This window comes from Lissotriton helveticus, chromosome 1_1, assembly GCF_964261635.1.
Source record: "Lissotriton helveticus chromosome 1_1, aLisHel1.1, whole genome shotgun sequence".
NCBI classification, from domain to species: domain Eukaryota; kingdom Metazoa; phylum Chordata; class Amphibia; order Caudata; family Salamandridae; genus Lissotriton; species Lissotriton helveticus.
The window spans coordinates 1886374074-1886394327 of record NC_136057.1 but is presented as its reverse complement, the minus strand read 5'-3'; the positions used below and the strand labels follow the sequence as shown (position 1 = coordinate 1886394327).

Here is a 20254-nt window from a genome sequence, read left to right as displayed (position 1 = left end):
GGTGGCTGACTTGTAGCTGCAGGCTGCCCGGTCGGTCTAAGATCTAAGGCGTGCTGGTGCATTAAGGGGGCAAGTAGTAACTGATGTTAGCGAGCGGTGCACATGGGGAGGACCACAGGTCAGCACGACCTAGTCGAACCGCCTTCCGGCCACCCCCCAGGCTCTTACTCAGCGGCCGCCTGTATCCGCAGCTGCGCTCGCATGTGAGAAAAATGTCCTTGTGAAGCTTTGTGACGCCTTATGCCGTCGCCGTGAGTTGTCAATTCTCCAACTCCTTGACGGCTCAATTCCAGGTGAGGACGCAACCAGGAATGTAGGCGGGTGAGGCAGGTGAGGCAGGCGAGAGGGGAGGGGGGAGTGGGAGGACGAAGTGTGCAAGCTTCTAGACTTCTAGGCCCCCACTCCCCTTGCCCCTGTTCCCAGACTTTTCCTTACCCTCAGACTGCCAAGAGACGTGCTGGAACGGGTTGCACCTCACCACTCTGCACCGCCCACCTGCGCGGTCTGCCGCGAGATCCGCACACTGGACGCTGCAGCCCGCTCCAAGGAAGAGCGGCGTCCCGCGCCTCAAAGTCCCCGGGGGAGAAGGAGAGCTCAGCCCAGTAGCCCGGGTGAGGCAGGTGAGCCAGGTGGGCCTGATGTGGGTTTGGTGGGTCCGATGGGTCCGGTCCGGTATGTCCGGTGCGGGTCTGAAGCCCGGATCCTAAGCCTGCAGTAACCAGCTCTGGGTTGCGCCGCGCGTCCCAGACTCCCAGCCCCCGGCACACGGTTCACGGCTCCCGGGGCTCGGGGGGGCACACGGGGGGAGCGCAGGAGCGCAGGAAACACCGGAGAGCAGCACAGCTCCCTGCACCCTGCACTCTGGCATCTGTCGTCATTTCGAGGGCGGAGCTTGGCAAAACTAAGACCAGTAAGTTCTAGCCTAACTTTTGTGATTTTTTAAATCGAAATAAAGTTTATAAACTGAAACAATTATTTTAGAACATTTGACACACTTAGGGTTAGATGTTCTAAATTAAAACAAGAATCAAATGAAAAGCATACTTTGTAATATTAGAGGAGAATGCAGGTGCCAGCCATACATAGCTTATTGCCTATGGAATGTCTTAATTGAGGATCACAGCATTCCAGTCTTCGAAATGAATTCAAATCTCAAAGCCTGGTATCAATATTAGTTAATGCATCTCTTTCTCCTTGCAGTCTACAAGCGATGGACATCTCATCCCAGCCTTGGAAAAGCAGCTTGGTGAGTTGGGTTTCTCATTTGTTAGTTCAGTTTGATGCTCTGCCTGCTTTATCCCTCTCCATTTATTGGGAGCCCTACTGAAAAATAATTCTCAATCTCATCTCTTCTCAGTTCTGTCACTCTCTTTTGAACCATTTTGTGGAGCCCTTTTCATCATCACTGTCTTTATTTCCTGTCTCCTCTCATTGCCTTCTTTATAACTTCTCCCACCACCTCTTTTGTCTACCTAATACTTTCCCTCCACTGCACCTAAGCTGTCCACAATAGTAACTGGCGCTGGACGGAGCTCATGGAGCTTCACTCCGTGGAATTTAGCGGAGTTACATAAAAATTCGGCGAGATTCTGGGGAGTTCCACAAGCGTATGGAATTTGGCAGCTGAGATGATCGCACTGATTTTTAGCAACAGATTATTCCATGCTACAAAATCAGCATGAACAGCACCATCCACTGTGCCAGAGGGTGTTGCTTTCTTCTGACACTCAAATAGATTTTCGACTCGAGCTGCAGCTTTCTCAATGCGAACAGTCGGTACCTTCCACGACCGCCCACATTGAGCAATCTCGGCGGGGGGGTGTTCAAGCATCCAAAAATCGCACTGGGGATGGACATTTTTGCTTGCATTTGCCAAATTAATGTTAGCGAGCTACATGCGAAAAAAAACGTTGCCATGTGGCGGTTGACACACTTTTTCTGGGACTCTGCTTTCCAAGCGGAACGTAGAGTAGAATTTTTCACCCACCCCTATTTGTAACTTCATAAAAGTATTTATATTTCTTGCCACTGCCCATTCAAGTGGTCTACATAAAGTGAGGGGGCAATAATTAACAAAACATGTAGAATTATAGATGCGTAACAGTAAATAAGGGGGACCTTTTTCAACAAGGGCTTCTGTGAGACATTAAATAGACAACAGTAATGAATCTTGAGTCATCTGTGATGTCACTTAGATCACTAAGGTGAAAAACATCCCCATTATTGATGTTTTACCCATGTATAATTGTATGCTATGTATGGCCCACAAAATCATTTGCTCCTGGTTCAAACTGCTATGGGGGGTATAGGAGTAATGTGGAGCCATATATATTGTGGCTTTTCCCCTCTGTCCCAAATGTTACAAAGAAAATATTTGTTCTCAAGTCAATCTCTCTTCCCAAACCACCACACATTCCCACACAGATTTTGCTGACGGGAGAAGGCAGTTGGAGCAGGGACAGCACCGCTTGCGTTCTGCTGTCTCATTCTGTGGAGATGCGGGGAAAGAGAGTAAAACTGCCAACCTCTATTCCACCACCACACGTAAGTCTCTGTAACCCCGGAGAGGCGGGGAAACAAAGGGGAAGCGAGCACTTCCCCTGAGGGACATCACAACAGTGGTCAATCACTGTGACTAACCACTTTTGTGACATCACAGCAGTGAATATTTGGATTCTGATTCGGTTATTTACAATTTACTGAAAGTAAGGGGGAGTTCTGAATTAATCAGAGAGCGAGATTGCTTCGCAACCACCAGGGGACTATTGTTAGGCTGATTAGCCAGAAACCGGACCCAGGATGCTTGTTTCCGGTCCAGGGAAGACATGGCTTGGCAGTTCGGGCTGGACTGTTCCCATGAGGCACAGGGTCAGACCGATTTGCATATGGCCATGTCTGAACTAGGGTGGTGGAGTGAGCTAAAGAATGATGATGGATTAAACCCATATCAGTTGACTGGGGGTGAGTGTTTGATTTGCTCCAACGCTCCATCCATCAACCCCTTTGGTATCGCTTTATTCGCCCTAAATTGGCAGGGTATGCCCAGACGTGGGTCCCTTGCTCACTTTGCCACTGGATTCAAGCTAGCCTGGCTGATGACGGCTGATTAGCTCCGTCCATCATCCCCTTTGGTATCATATAGTTAGGAAGGGCACCTAGCATCAGCTCATATTATTACTTTCCAGTCTGTGGAATTTTGAGCAATTTCCTATCTATGTGCCTCCAAATGCTATCTCACGCTTCCTCTGGGGTACAATCCAACCCATGCCACAGCCTATTGCTGTCCGACATAAGATCTATTTACCTGTCCAACGTTATTCAAATTTCAGCAAAAAGAGCTCTTGCCTTGGTGATGATATGTTTGTGTCTGCAAGTCTGTCTATCTTTGTGCAGATTGTGCAGACTTGTGTGCACACTTGTCATAAATGACTACTATAACAGGTATGGGGTCTTAAAAATGCGCAAGGCCTGGTGTAAATAAAGGTTGCCCTTTCCGCGTGGCTGCCCTGGCAGAGCAAACATTGTCAAGATCATATTTTGCATTAGTTTCACACAAGTAAGGCTCCATTCATCAGAAGAGATAAAGTTAATGAGGTCATTGCACATCTGACTTGCCTCTTTAGGTGGAGAACCATTGTAGAACAGAGGGGTATATTTATTATTATTTCATGCAATGCATTGTGTGAAAGGAAGAGAACAGAAATGCTTCATATTTACAAAGATTTAGAGCATATCTACTCTCTCACTGCACCGGAGCACTGTGTGCTGCCTAGCGCCAAAGCAGCCACTCTGGCACCACAGTGGAAGGGTGCCTGCACTACGGGCCTGCACAAAAACAATCCAAAGAGGCATATATCTCTATCTATGCGTGATGCAGAATGGATCACACATAGAAGAAAAAATTGCGATGAAAAAAATATTTTTCTCCTAGTTATGTCATCCTCTGGGAGGTGTACTGATTTGGCACAATTCCAGGTATTCAAACGTGTGTAGATTTTGAATTTCCTCAAATTCATGGTTGGATGCATGGAAACACCCTGGCTACATGGGTGGAGTACCTACCATCTCGAAATGTAAAGTTATGGCGCGCAAGCCCCTGTGTTGTGTTACAGTTCTTTACAAAGGCACGCAAGGCGACACAAAAAGCCCCTTCCATGACTTTGTAAATCTCACTTTGACCTTTCCTTGCATCGCCTTGAGTGACTCAAGGGCAACACAAAGACTCAGCAATTCCAGGCCCAACCCTACTGGCTTGAGGATTTGTGGGTTGAGTGCAAGTGCACACTTCTAGCCAGAATGCGTCATAAAAGGTACAGGTCATAACTCACACAATACGTCTGTCCTCCTTCTTGCAAAGGCATTAGGATATAATGCATTTGTAATAGGGCAGACAGTCTTTTTGTCACACTTGTGATGGAGCACTGTTCCACCAAACTCTAAATCAGGTTCTTAGTACTACAATTATTAGTTTTTGCAGGGACAGACAGGCCTCACAGAGACTCCACTGACCCTGGAGTGTTATTTTTCCATAAGTAAGATCCCCATGGGTCACATGCTTTTTAAGGCAGTTCTTTTATCAATAAACCTTAATACTGAGGTATTGGTCTCCATAAAAATGAATAATAATATCCCTTTCTGTTATCTGCAGCCAGCTGTCTGTCTGTCATGAAAAACGGGATTAAGCCAAAAAAACGGGGCATGTTATCAAAAACGGCGTTAAAATTGTTGCCGGATTAGCGTCAGAAAACTGCCGCTAAAGCGGCGATAATGGGCTTGATAATTTATATGCCCTTGAGAATTCCAATAGAAGTCCATGTTCTGGTGTGAACATGGGCTTCTATTGGAAATCTCCAGGGTATATTATCAAGCCCATTATCGCCGCTTTAGCGGCAGTTTTCTGCCGCTAAACTGGCGATAATGTTAACGTGGATCTTGATAATATGACCCCAAGTGCTCTTTAATCATGGTTACTGACTTATACCTTGCTACTCTGACTGAGGCACTCAAAAGAACTAACCCTGGGTGAAATTGGCAATTTATTTTCACCCGAAATGCATGTCATCTTCATAAAATTACTCATATTGTGCAAAATAGGCCTTGGTAATTTTCCACATCAAAATTGTATCTGAGGAAGAACATTATACAGAAGTCGTACATTCATTTCAGAGGAAAAGATAGAAAGGATTCAGCAGTACGGCCATGGGACCCATTCACAAAATGTTCTATGCCCTAAGTGTAAGTTTGGTGCTTTTACAGCAGGATTCACATCAGAAAAAAAATATTTTCCTATTCGTAGATTGAATCTAGAGTTTTGGAGTCGTAAATGGTTTGCTAACACTTAAACTTTCTCCCATTGGCAGAATTGTTTTTGTGACTAAGAGCCTGAATTTGACAGTGGGCAGAGTAATCTCTGTTGACCTGGCAGAGGACTTTACATGCACCAAGCCAAGACTACTACAGGGCCTGACCACCAAGCTGGCAGTCTCTTATAAAGCATTGCCAAGAACCGACTTTTCGTGTTTGGTGCAGGGTTCTGTTTCCAAGATGGAGCCCTGCACTAAACAGTTTTTTTTTTAATTTTCCAAAAGAAAATTCTGTTGCAACGGAGTATACTTAACGCCAAGAATTAATGAGGTCCTAAATCCACTAACAGGTGTCAATCCTGAAAATCGACTACAGAATGTCATGGGACACTAATATCGTAAACAGAATGTCGGGGGACAAAATATTGAAAGGTAAATATGTATACATTTTCTATACTTAACGCCGTATCTGGTTTAATTGATCATAGATATATATATATATATATATATATATATATATATATATATAAATATATATATATATCATCAAGGTACATAGATGTGGAGTTAGGAGTAGTAAATCTATACTTCGCTCTGTGCACTTACCTTTCGATATTTTGTCCCTCAATATCAGTGTGCCAAGATATTCTTGTACTCAGTATTCCATGGTACAATCTTCTAACAGGTACAGGCTGTAGCTATTCCAGGATAAGGACATCTGTAAAAGGTGACACACATCAATAGTGTTTTTGGTTATTCCCCTAACTTTTTCAGGTACTTTTACACCTTGAAAATGTAAGACAAGTAGCGGTCAAAGGCAGAGATAAATGCGTTTTCACGGTGAGAAAGTAGAAGGACCTTCAGCAAAATTGACAAAAATACAGTCGAAGGGGTTTCTGTACACAACAAAATATTTTCCCTGTAGGTAAGAGAAGTAAGTGCAGTTGCACTCTGCCATTTCTTAGCTGCATATCAAACTGGCAGGAAATAGAGGGTTCTGAGATGTTGGAAAGAAGGGGATTTCTGTAGGTCCTACAAGAGGTATTCCGCGCCCTAGACATGGCATCTTTCTTGTGTCACCCTGTTTTGGCATCCATGTGGTTATAGCTCTTTCAATAGGTTTGAGAGCTGTGTGACATGTGGTGTCGGAAGTGACTGTCTATGTGGCCTATGTTAGTAACAGTCATGGATTTTAGTCGTGTTAAGGTGGAGAGTGTGAGAAAGCATTCAAGCGGCACACAGGCAAAAACACGTTGGGAGATGTTGGCAAGAAGGGATAAATGCCCTGAAGGCAATTAATTCCGATGGCGAATAGTGATGGTAATTGATATGGACATTCTAGGTTCCAATGCTCAGGTAGTTTATTATTTCGGGACAGACTTTCACCTGGAGATTTCAGCTGCTTTCAATAGTTAAAATATCTGCATGATAGTAAAAAGTTCTGTGGTGTTACAGCTAGTCTAATAATTCCAAGGAGGATGCGAGCTGCAGTTTTTAGCCTCATCATGGCCACTCATAGTGAGGCCCAAACAGGAAAATGAGATTTGTGGTCATTTGTGTAAACATGAGATGGAGAGAGACATATGCCAATCCTTTCTCATGTGTGACTCCTGTTCTGAGCTCTTCGTTGGCCAATCTACATGTCTTCCCCCCTACATGGCCAAGTGTGGACCAGGAATGCTATGAGCTGGCCAAATGGCAGAAGACAGGCCTAGCGACCAACCTGAGCCACAACCATCTTCTTCCTTCACCCGATCCATGTCAAAATTTGCTCCAATGATAACATCACAATCACATGTGCCGAGAAATAACCACTACTTTCTCACAACTTTTGACAGGTGCCTCCTTATAGGAAACCAGTAAGTTTACTTATGAAAAGATGTGTAGTAAAAAAGTACATTTTCTATTCAGGTGACCGGAATACTGAAGCCATGAAGAAAGAAGAGGTTGCAGCCCATCTCAGAGGTATGTTTAAGCTCAGTGGTGAGTGTGGCAGATTTGATTGAAGATTGTGGGGAAGGGAGTAGAGTCAAGGGGAGGCAAGTTTACCTCCAAATATGGTTGCTTCGGATGTTTCTTAAAGTTACCCACAACTTCATCGCAGTTTAGGAGGTCTAGAACAGTCCTGCAAAATCCACATGTAGCATTTGTATTTCCAAAATGTGACACCAACAACCAGAACACTTTGTGGGTCATACAGAGCACTAGAAAGTAGCCTCTTCTACAATCAGCTAGTGTAAGGGTTATAGAGTGGGTAATATGGGGTCAGACCTTGCATGCTTTGCACTCATGGTTCTTTGTAGGGCTTTATCAAGAAGTCGATATACCCAAAATTTTAGTAGCCCAGGCGTGATCCCCCCTCAGGCTAGTACTTTCTTGTTACCACGTTCAAATGGACACTGTAGGAGGAAAATGTAGAGAAGATGAATGCCAAATGTCTAACTTGGATTGCAGGGTTGACGGGATTGCCTAGTAACAGTAGCCATTGAAACTGTAGTGGGTTTAAGCCCATTTTACCCAAGAGTAAAATGCTCGTCTTTGATTTCTTTTGACACCGACTACTTTCCTTCTCACATACATTCCTGAATGGGCAAATAAGTCAATAACATTGTGCAGCAGCTGCTGCACACACTGTTCATCAGCAATAAGAAGGCTGTTTTGTTAGAAACCCATAGGTGAACTATTGTTATTTCTAGGTCAAAGAACCTACCTTCAAATGCCTTGTGTGCCCTTTACATAGGAGATCATCGGACTAATGTCCATGTGGTATCAGAAACATTGAAGTAGGGTGGTGTGTTAATCAGTGATACAAGCAAGCAAGGGGTCAATTAAAACAGGGGCTACTAGTTTGTGCAAACATAATGCTTTCAGCAACTCCACATGGATATCCAAAGTAGCCATGGATTCCCACATCCGAGACACCCACCTCCTCCGGGCAGCATGTAAGAGTTGAAGTCAAAGTCACAATCAACTTTATTCAGTCAAATTAATATAGACCACAAAAGTAAGATACAGATATGAGATGCAAACAACAATAGCATAGCATGATAAAACAGAGAAAATTCAAACAGGACAATGAGACATAATATCATGGTGCGAACAAATTGCAGTCTCCAAGTTCAGTACGGAGCACGTTCAAGCAGAGCTCTCAGAGATAAAATCAAGATGCGGGCAGGGGGCAGTCTGAATTTAGTACAAGTATCAGCGCTAGATTAAAACCTGCCTATGCCTTCTGTGTGAGGGTGCAAGCCTCAAGAACAGTAAAAGTATGCTACAACTCACGGCATATGATGATCCAAGCATTCAACATCTGTCACAACAAAACTCAAAATACAAAAAACATGGCAGGACGTTAAAATGTCTGATCTATAAAAATAGCAAAACTGAAGTGGATCTAATTATATGGAAGACCATCCAAGTGATTTCTATGCCTTGAGCACCACCTTCAAATAGGCATAAGTGGTAAAAACAGTTACCTATGATTTAAAGATTGTAAAAAGTGCAAAGCATCGTTGCAATGATGCAGGAAATGCTTAATTAATAGAGGTTTCAAAACCATGGACCTATAGTCGAAGTAAAGAGCACAGAAAAACATTACGGCCCGATTCACAAAGGTAAACTGGGATGAAAGTCTAACTTTATGACTTAGGTAGTCACAAAGGGCATTTACGAGTAGTAAAGTTAGACTTTTGGTCTCAGTTAAACTTAAGACCAAAACTTAAGTTTAACTAATACAAAAGTCTTACTTTACTACTCCTAAATCTAAATGCCCTTTGTGTATACTGAAAGTCGTAAAGTTAGACTTTCATCTCAGTTTACCTTTGTGAATCGGGCCCTACATATAGTAGTAATACAGTTTATTGTATTAATCAATGATTACAATAAAATGACATGTAAAGTAAATGAACTGGGGAAAAGTAACCAATCTATATAATAAGCAGAACCCGAGCAAAAAAAAGTGCTGATAGTGCTTCTGCCTGTTCATGAGGCTGGCTCACGCCATGATCTGGTGAGCAGAATTGAGGGATATTACAATCATTTCTCAACATCTATCAATGTTACAGAGCTGGTATTAGTGACTGTGGTTATGATGATTTCAGCTATGTTTCCTACGGTCAGGATTTGTACAGATCTGTCCTGGGTGGAAAAACTACGAGGCCGACTTTTTCTATTTTACGTCCCATAGGATTTTTTGCTTTTTGCTACAGCAAAAACTGTTCAACGCAATTACAGTAAATGTGGCATGAAATTAGAACTTTACTCAGAATACACACTTTCGTAGTTTTTGAAATACTTAACCCCTTCCGTGCTCCCGTCGGCCGTTGGCCGTCGCGAGCACTACCTCGCTTCTGCTGCGAACGGCCAAACACACAAAAGGTATGATAGTGAACACAATGTTATAGAGGGTCGAGAGAGCCCCAAAGACCTAATGTTAGACCTGGCATCCTTGGCGTGGTTTCCCCCTAACTTATTGCCTTCAAATCTCCTGTTTTTGTTGACTTCCTTCTTGCTAGCCTTAGGACTCTGTGCACTTTACCACTGATAATCAGTTCTAGAGTACTTGTGCTCTCTCCTTAACACATTTTAGTTTGACTTATACCTAATTGGCATATTTAATTCACTTGTAAATCCCTAGAAAAGTGGTACTACTTGTGCACAGGTCCTGTAAATAAAAGCTACTAGAAGCCCTGCAGTGTTTATTGTGCCACCCACTCAAGTAGCACTTTAAGCATGCCTCAGGCTGCCATTGTGGCCTGTCTGTGCAGTTTTAAACTGCCATGTCGACCTGGCAAAGTAAACCCTTTGCTAAGCCCAAACCTTCCTTTTTAACCTTTTCAGCGCGACCGCGATTCCCCCTCCGGTGCTGTGCCCTAATAAAAACGGGCGTGGTCATGACGGAACGGTTCCGTCATGAGCACAGCTCAACCGTAGCTCATGACGGAACCGTTCCGTCATGAGCATCGAAGGGGTTAAAACATATTAGTCACCCGTAGGGTAGGCCCTGGGAAGCCTAGAGGACAGGGTGCAATGTACTTAAAAGGTAGGACAAGGACCTTTACGTTTTATATGTCCTGGTAGTGAAAAACTCTTAAATTAGTTTTCACCACTGCAATTCCTACCTCTCCCATAGGACAATGCTGGAGTTACCGTATTACACTTTATAAGTGTAATTTCCAAATATGAACAGGCCACAGTACATGTTTGTTGTCATTAGAATTGTAACGAAAAATCCTAACTTATGGTGAAGTTGGATTTTTAATTACAATTCTGAAAATTGAACTTTTAGAAAGTTGCCATTTTCTTGCCTAAGCCTTTTGGTGCCTGCGGCCTGTCTCTGGGTCACATGACTGGGTGTAGTTGACAGTTGGACTGTGATTATTCCTCTTAGACAGCCACACTCAAACATGAACTTAGGTGTGAATGGATGGGCCATCACTAGCACAATAAGAGTGAGTAGCTGGACCTAGCCACAATTACAATTGAATAAAGTGTGTCCTGACTCCGCAAGAAGGGCTGCAAACCCTCGGTAGTTAGTCTGGAGCCAGGGCCAAGAAGGCAGGGCCACTTTGGGCTTCAAAGGCATGCCTCTAGAAACTTCTCCCCACTTGAAAGGCACAATTGGTTATAAATACTGGACCTCAGACACCACCTCTTCAGTATACTTCTGGACCTGAGGATACTTTGCCAGGAAGGACTGCTGTGCTGTTGAAAGGACTGCCACTCTGCTGGACAGCTGCTCTGAAAAACGGCTGCCCTGCTGTACTGACATGCTACCTGCTGCCCTCTTGCCTGGGTGAGAAGGACTGAACCTGCATCGCTTGAACCCAGAGCCTAGAGTGACTCCAAGGGCTAGTTTACTGGCCTCCGGTTCTGAAGCCTCAGGGACTTAACAGACTTCCAACAACCTTGCACTTACACCAGGACTCTTTCATCTGTGAGTCTACCCTTCCAAGTGGTGCCACCCTAGTTCTGGGCCTTTGGAAATGGGCTTAAGGTGCTCTGCCAGCCTCTGTGGATCCTGCTGAATTGTCGCATCCCCAAGTAGAACCTACGCATCTCCGCTGCTGTGTGGATTGGACCTGTTGCGTAGACCTGCATCACCACTGCAGCCCGCAATGCCTTGGAACTGCCACTGCGCAACACATCCTCGGTGCAGGCCCTCTCATTCCTCACAATGGCACTCTCGACGATGACACCAGACTTCACATTGCAGTCTTGCAGCTCCTTGGAACAGATGCATTGCCCTGACTGCATGCCACATCCTCAGCAGAGGGCTTCACATCATTAGCATCATCAAAAGGATTCTTAATGATGACACAGAGCCTCACATCACAGGCTCGCCGCATCTTGGAACCAACACATCAATTTACCTGTGTGACGCATCTTCTATGAGGATCCTCAAAATGCTCTGCAAACCAGGATTTAAGGTACTCTGTTCAGAAGGCCCAAATGGGTCCGAGTAACTGTCCCGGCTCCATCATGGTTGGCCTAAACTTATAACTTTGTCCTTATCCAAAGAGACCAGATATCCACAGTTTGTGCATTGTGCTTTTTGGCAATATTTTCACTAAAGTCTAGAGATAGCTTTGCGTTTTACACCAACTTAGTTTTATTGCAACATCTGTATCCTGCCTTAATTCAGAAAATATGTTTTTATGATCATCCTCCCCTGAGAGAAGAGCATCTTCTTTGTATTATCCAACCAATACAGGGCAAAATTGCTAGTGATGAAGAATGCCGCAATAATGTGTGTGAGGCATTTCCATCCATCTCCAAGAATGAACTCTGTAGGGCTTTGGAACTCTCTCAAACCTTTATAGAGTTGAGTCCACTACCATACCTTTTGTGAAAAGTGAACTCAGTAATGTCTCTGGTGTGTGCTAGATGCAGCCTTTGTAAAGAGATAAATTGCTATTTGGCTCCTTAGTTTTGTTTCTGCTATTTGCTGGCCAATTATATCATTAGAATCTCCTTATGGTGGTATCTACCAATAACATTTTTCAAAGGTTTACATAAATTTATGTGAGGGTACTAAATCTATAATTCGTTTGGTGAAAGATTGATTCCAGATTATGCTGTCATAAAAAGTTAGAAATAGAATATGTCACCATGATTTGGTGTGCTCCATGTAAATGTACACAGATGTTGCTTAGACTAATGTAAGTAGATGACACAACTGCCACATCTCTTCCAACCAAGTCAACACACTTGCTAAGTAGCTTATTTGTGGGGCTACTGTCCTGCAAGTAAGAAGCAGCCCTTGTCCACTCTACCTCATCAGATGGCTTCTAAGTGTGTTCTAGTAGTTGGTAGCAAGAGTAAGTTCTGAGCTTGGACTTGGGTGAAACAAACATTCATTATTTGGGTAGTTTGGTTTGCCTTTGTGAGGTCCTCTTGTCTAGATTTGTTTGGAGTTCAACCTTACTATGAAAGAACATCATTGATCACTCTGCCCCTAAGTCTCCAGGGTGAATTTCAAACAGGCACTGGGCTACTTGCAGGAGATTTTACAGTTAAATGTTTTACCTAGGGTAATCTTCTGTGGTACAAAAGCTCAGTGTTGTATTCTAGGACTTGTTTTGGTGTTATCATTGTCACTATGGACCATTATGTCTCAATGCTGTTGGGTAAAAAAGGTAGGATTGAATGAAGGGGATCGAAGGAGGCAGTGGTCTACCTAAGAGCCATTGAATGCTAACATAGCAGTGTTCTCTTGCATGCTACAGTTGGGCCTGCTGCTCTAATTACACAACTGTCGATGTTTGTTTCAGGGACAAAGGATATCCTGTCTCCCCAGCTGCAGTGGCAGAGCTCAAGCTTTGGAGCTTTCACCGCTGGCGTTCAGTACAAGGATGGGGGCCTTGTCATCCGCAAAAATGGACTTTACTTCGTCTACTCCGAGGTGTTCTTTCGGGGCGAGGGGTGTAAAAACAAACACCTGAAGCATGTGGTGTACAAAAGGACCCCGCGATATCCCCTTGACTTGGTGCTTATGGATAGTGTGATGACGAGTAACTGCATGATTAGCGACACCTGGAGTCGCAACAGCTACCTGGGGGCGGTTTTCCAGCTGACGGAAGATGACAAACTGTACGTCAACGTCTCTGATGTCACCGTTGTCATGTTTGATGCAGAAAAGACTTTCTTTGGTCTTTATAAGCTTTAGAGATTACTACAAAGCCAGCGTCAAAAAGCATGACAAAGGCCTCACAGTGGATAATATCATTTCTGTGTGTTACTCTCACTGTAGTAGTGTAAGTGTTTGGTAGTTACAATTTTTTTTCTGTGCAGGGAACATGTAAATTAATTTCTGTCATGCACACAGGTCTGGGTTTGTATGTTTTCCTTAAAAGAGGAACTCTTTTGTCATTTAAAATGCTTTGTTTACCTCAACGCTGAAAAAACTGAATTATTTTTACTTTACTCAAAGGCTTGTGCATATATTGCGCTTGAACTAGTGAAATTAGGGGTATTTTTATTAATATGTCACGCAGTGCAGCAAGCCACGTTGCTGTGCAAAAGTAAAGTGACAGGGAAAATGCAGGACTGTGCAGTATTTGACACAATACAGCGCATTCCTGACTTTTCCCAGCACTGGGCACAATGTGCTATCTAGCGCCAACACAGGCATCCTTGCACCATGCAGAACACATAGAAAGAGGAAAAAACGAGAAAAAGCTAAGATATTTCTCCTCGTTATTCCTCCCCCGGGGATGCGTATCAGTTTAGGTGCATCCCTAAGCCTACCACTTATGGTAAATCTGGGAATGTATCAATATCCATGGGTTTTGTGTGGCAGCACCCACGCACCACCCATGGAATGCCTCCCTGGGGCAGAGTAACGAAGCACAGCGATTTGCACTGGGTGGTGTTACTCTGGATTTATCAAGCTACTCAGGGCTTTGCAAGGAGGCCCTGCCTGGCTTGATAAATTGCATCTTAAGGTCTGCACAGATGTTGCACCCTGTTGCGTGGTGCAAAGGCGACACAAACCTTTGATAAATATGGCCCCTAGTTTAAACATGGATAGTCCTAGAAAGTGATGCTTCTTGTGGTTGTATTAATCTTGCAACAAATGGCATACTGCTGTAGAGGTCAATAGTGATACATGGCTTGGGCTTGCAAGTACATATGGCAGGTCCACTGGGAATTATGCAACAAGATGGACCACATTAGCAGCATGCTTGACTAAATTATGGATAAGAAAAGACAAATTATACGATATAATGCACTGTATTGTGTGATAGTACTACTTCATTATTTTTTGTCATTTTTAGATCAAGCCTTCCAGATAGCATAAGCGGTATGGTTGCGCAGGATATATTGTGAGCTTACCAAGAACATACCAGGGTTTGGAGCCCATCCATTGCTTACCAATGATTGACTTTACAGTCACTGTCGTTGTCCTACTTCTTAGTCATGTCAATGCTAGTCAATCATGTGTTTGTCTCTTCCAGGGAGCAAAGCCTCTTTATTATATCTTTGACTGGTTTGCTTCTATGCTTCCACTACTTGCCTTTAGGGAACAACTTTTTCATTCTCCACTCCATGAGAGTGCATGTGTTTTCTAGCTATTTCTCTCTTGTGCTTTTTTCCCCACCTCCATGTAACTCACTTTCACCCATGTGCTTCCCTTCACCACACTTGTATTTTGCTCTTTTAGTTCTGTGTGCTTGTAGTGCCCCCTCCATCCATGGTTGTCTCTTTTGCTGTTCAATTGTGTTAATTGTTTCTCACACCACCATGTTGCTTCTCCATTAGCCCCCCCCTCCAATCCGCAACCCAGTCATTCTCTTAAATTTTGTGACAAATGTCTTTAAGTGCTTTTGAGCATCTTGGGCCCGATGTAGGTAGCCCTTTACCGATCGGAATCGGCCGAAAATACCGATTTTCGGCCGTTTCCGATCGGTAAAGGGCTATCGAGATGTAGGGGCACATTTTCGGTAATTTTACCGATTCGTTATCATTTCCGAATCGGTAAAGTTACCCAATCGGTAATATTTACCGATTCGGTAATGATGACGATTCGGTAGAACTACCGAAAATGCAATGTAGGTAGCCAATGTTCCATCAGCACATGGCCTACAGAATCGGTATTTTACCATGGAATACAAATCCATGGTAAAAAACCGATTCCTGTGTACATGCACATCTGTGCATGTACACATGTGCCATGTGACAGACAGACGTGCCCTTAGGGCATGTCTGTGTGCCACATTGCACACATGCCCGTTTTGGGGGTGCTAGAGGGTGTCAAAGTGACACCCCCTGCACCCATGTGAATTCTTTAATTACCGATTCGGTAAATACCGAATCGGTAATGCCTAATCATTCCTATGGGCTTCAAAGCCCATAGGAATGAATGGGCATTACCGATTCGGTATTTACCGAATCGGTATTTAAAGAATTGTTAAGGATTCGGTAACGAATCCAGATGTTGGGACCTACATCCCATTTACCGATTTTTGAATACCGATTCGGTAGGATTCGGTACTTCAAAATCGGTAAATGGGATTTACCTACATCGGGCCCCTTGTCTTTTAATATACCGATTAATCTCAGATATGTAAATAAAACCAAAAAATACACATCAGTTTGTTGGTGTACTCATGCATGTTGAACGCATGTGCGTGTCTACAAAATGATGGGGGAACTGCATAATCAAGCTTTTGTTCTGTAAATAGCCATGCGGCACAGCACCATGGTTTAAAAAGATTGGCAAAACCAATTGGCCTAATAGGCAGGACCTATTGACTTTGCCATTTCTTGTTACTCATGTTAACAGTGGGCGACAGTTTAACCTGATTATTACCAGTTTAGCACTCAAATATAGCAACAGGCAACTGAAAGATGATGATTCAATCTTTGCAAAAGGTCTTCCACCTCACAACAACACATGTAGCTGCATTGTTAGTAATGGTTGATCAGTTTCTTTAAACTCTACAAATTATGCAGCAGATGATGAATTATGTAGCAAATGCAACCAGTCAATAATTATGTGGACAATGTAGCTGCCACAAAATGGCATAATTCCAATGGCCCTGATAAATGAAAATAATTTGACTCAGTGGCGCTGGACCAATTTTCAGAGTTGGGTGCTGCTATCAAAGTTACATCAATGAAGTCATATGTGTTGTGAAGAACCCAAGTGCTACTCTAAGTACAGCAAATGAGCCACACCCATTCAGAAGAAGAATGGTAGATGAGCAGTGTGTTTCCAGCCAAAGGCGCACTTAATGCAAGTTCGTCTGCACCTGTCTGCGTCAGGAAAGCCCAGCATCAGGAACCTTAGCCCCATGACCATCCAACACAACACCTCAACCACAGCTGCCACTGAAGGCAACAAATGCTGCCATTACTCCTCCACCATCCTCCACGACCTCAACAACACACAACAGCAAACATGCTGCTTTTCCTCAGCTCTACTGTAGGACTTTCTCCTGCACCCATTGTGATGATTTCACCTGCGTCAGCTCAGATGCTGACACCACAACCTCCAAACAATTGATGCCTGCCACTACCACCACTGTTGACCATGCTCCTCAACGTCCGATCCCTCTGGAAACATTCCAGCAAAATCTGGGACCTTCTCAACAGCAAAACACCCAATCTTCTCTTCCTGATCAAAACATGGCTCAACCCAGCCTCCAACCTGAACATCGCTGCAGCCATCCCGCCCACCTACAAATTCATACACTTGGAACGAACCCACAAACAGGTCTGGAAGACACATGGACACCTACAAAAACACAATCAACTATTCCCCTCCACGGACTCGGACACCAGCCTCATGGAACCTCCTCTTCGAAATACATACAGACTTCAATACCACCCTTATTGGAACCTTTGCCTACCATCTCCTGGGCCCCAAGCAGAATTCTAAAACCAAATCGCAGACCTCATTGCTGTCCCCACCATTAGATCAACCAACTACATCCTCCTCGGAGACCTCAAATTCCACCTGGAATGCACCATAGGCGCTAACCTCATGGCACTCCTGGACAGCCTCAGGCACCTTCACCTCACCCAGCTTGTCCAAGGACCAACCCACAGAGCAGGCCACACCCTCAACCACATTTTCTGCTCCAACAACAGGATCCCCAACACCCACATGACCCGCTTACATGGTTAGACCACTACATCATACATTTCAAGATACCTGTCCACCAAGTCACCCCACCAGAAAAACCCAAAGCACCATCGAGACACTAGGGCAAAATATCAGAAGAAAACTGAACCAAAACCCTACAGGGAAGCCCACCCAACCACACTGCTGCTACGATGTTAACACCAACCTCTTCAATGAATGGCTCATCGACTGCTCCAACCGCACCACTCCCACCAGAAACAAGACCTACAAAAACAACAAACAACCCAGCTGGTACACGAAGAACCTCTGGTAGTCCAAGCGTTATTGCAAACAATTTGAGAGAAGTTGGAGACTTGACAAAAACACCACCGCAAGATCCACATAAAAAGCCTTCTTCAACCTCTACCACCAACAACAATGAGGCGCAATAAAAATAGCCCTAATTCTCAGACATGAAGCCATTTCCAGCAATGGAAAAGAACTCTTCACCATCGTCAAGGAGTTCTCCAATCCCACAGCTGCCACCAAAGTCATCATCCCATCTTAAGAACTCTGCAACAACCTCTCAACTTCTTCGTACTGAAGATTGCCAAGATATACAACACATTTGACCCACATCATACTGATACAAACTCCCCTGACTAGCCAGACACCTCCTCCATTGCCAAATAGCAGCTAAGCATTCCGAAGCCCCTTTCAAATAAAAAAGCGCTTTCCGAATGAATACCATCCACTCAGGGGGCCCCCTCAGATATATACCCCCTCTTTGTATGCAACCTTGGAAGAAACATCATCTCTCCCACGTCCCGTGAAACTCCGCTCGTAACTCTGTTCCGTCTCATCTCAATTAATAAAACAGAAACCTCACATACCTTTGGTAAAACAACAAGTAACTCTATCTTTATATGCTAAAATGCATATAGTCATCTCACAAAAGTGAAAAAGAAAATATAGCAAGCAGTGAGAGAGGTGATGATTTTGGGGTCCTGCCTAACCTAGGGAGAGAACCAAGCAGATGCCTTGAACACAAAGAGCACATCATGCTGAACGATTCGGAGGTGGTCATATCCTCCTATGACCACCCCAAGCACAGTAATGGGCAAAAATACAATCCCACCCAAAGGCCCTGCAAAGCATTATGGGACTAGATTTAGAGTTCAGTGAATATTATAGTATCCAATATCAAAACATTCCTCAAGTGGCAGGGCTCTCCGGGCTCAGCTGAGAGCTAATACTATAATATTCACTGCACTCTAGAATCTCACCCATAATGCTTTGCTGGGCCTTTGGTGAGCATTGTATTTTTGCCCATAACTTTGCTTGGGGTGGTCCTAGGAGGATGGGACCACCACCGAATCGTTCAGCATGATATGCTCTTTGTGTTCAATGCATCTGCTTGGTCCTCTCCCTAGGTTAGGGGGGGCCAAAATAATCACCTATCTCGTTGCCTGATATTTTTCCAAGCTCACGTTTGTGAATTGGTTATATGCTTTTTAGCATATAAAGGTAAAGTTGTTTTATCAAAGGGTTGTGGGTGCAGTAGCTCACTCCCACACTTACTCACACAGTATCGGAGTTGCAGTTTTTGCATGAATTCTGTGTGTTCAATGTAATGTGTAGTTAGCAAATCTATGCTAGCGGAGCGGAGTTCATTGCCCACCATTAACCACCACCATCTTCTTGCTTGGCTGGAGAAATGCAGAAGTCAATGCCCTATTGAGGTCACCAACAGCGGACCCCAAAACCCTCAGAAACTGCAGACCCATCTCGCTCCTGCCTTTTACAGCTAAAGTAATTGAAAAAGCCACCAATACCCAGGTCGTAGACCACCTAGAACTCCATCAACTTCTAGACAGCTCTCAATCTGCCTTTTGCACTAACCACATCACAGAGACAGCCATCATTGTGGCCACCAATTACATCATAAGCATCCTCGACCATAGAGAAACAGCCACACTCATCCTCCTGGACCTCTCCTCAACTTTTGATACAATCTCCCACAAGTCACTCATCAGAAAGCTTCAGGACATCTACGGACTGATTCTCAAGTGGATATCCTCATTCCTCATGGACAAAACTCTATGAGTTAGACTTCCCCCTACACCTCTGAAAGCAAGAAACTCATGTGCGGAGTCCCTAAAGGATCGTCGCTCAGCCCAATACTCTTCAAAGTCTACATGGCGCCCCTCGTGGAAATCATCTTAGTCCACAGCATCAGCATAGTATTCTACATTGATGAGACACCGCTCATCCTCTCCCTTACCAATTCAACTAGCACCACCAGAGCAAACTTCACCAACTGCTTGAGCAACATCACTGCTTGAATGAAAAACAACTGTTTCAAGCTCAACACAGACAAAACCAAAGTACTAATATTCCACAATAACCACTCCCCCTGAGATGCCTCTAGGTAGTCCTCCGAGCTTCACCCCCACCCACCCCTGCGGGCCATGCCAAGAACCTCATGATCATCCTGGACACCAACCTCTCCATGAGCAGACTATTCAATGCTGTCTCCTCATCATGCTTCCACATCCTGTGAAAGCTATGCAAGATTTTCAAGTGGATCCCACTGAACACCAGAAGAATGGTCAACCAGGCATGTTTCAGCAGATTGGCTGCATACGAACTCTGGAGCAGATATCATGTTTCCCCAACCCCCCAAAACCAACCCCCCATTTTTTCTTCTTTTCCCCCTCCCCTTTTTCCCCACCCCACCCCACCCCTTTTACCTTCACTATGTAACTTGAGCACTTTTTTTGGCATCGTTTAATTAATGCTGTAGTGCTGTTTATTGCTAATTAATATTGTATTGTGCACCGGTTTGTCTTTATTTAATTTATTTTATTCAATTTATCGT

At 44.1% G+C, this 20254-nt stretch overlaps 1 protein-coding gene across 1 annotated transcript in view; it reads left to right on the top strand.

Moving 5' to 3' along the window:
• LOC144775458 (tumor necrosis factor ligand superfamily member 6-like) overlaps window positions 1-13730 on the top strand; it is a 48454-nt gene extending 34724 nt beyond the window's left edge. The window contains exons 2-4 of the mRNA XM_078659229.1: window positions 1201-1246; window positions 7215-7268; window positions 13076-13730. Of these exons, the coding sequence (XP_078515355.1) occupies window positions 1201-1246; window positions 7215-7268; window positions 13076-13470 (495 nt within the window). The 3' untranslated portion in view covers window positions 13471-13730. The remainder of the gene's footprint in view (window positions 1-1200; window positions 1247-7214; window positions 7269-13075) is intronic.
• The last annotated feature ends 6524 nt before the right edge of the window (window positions 13731-20254 follow it).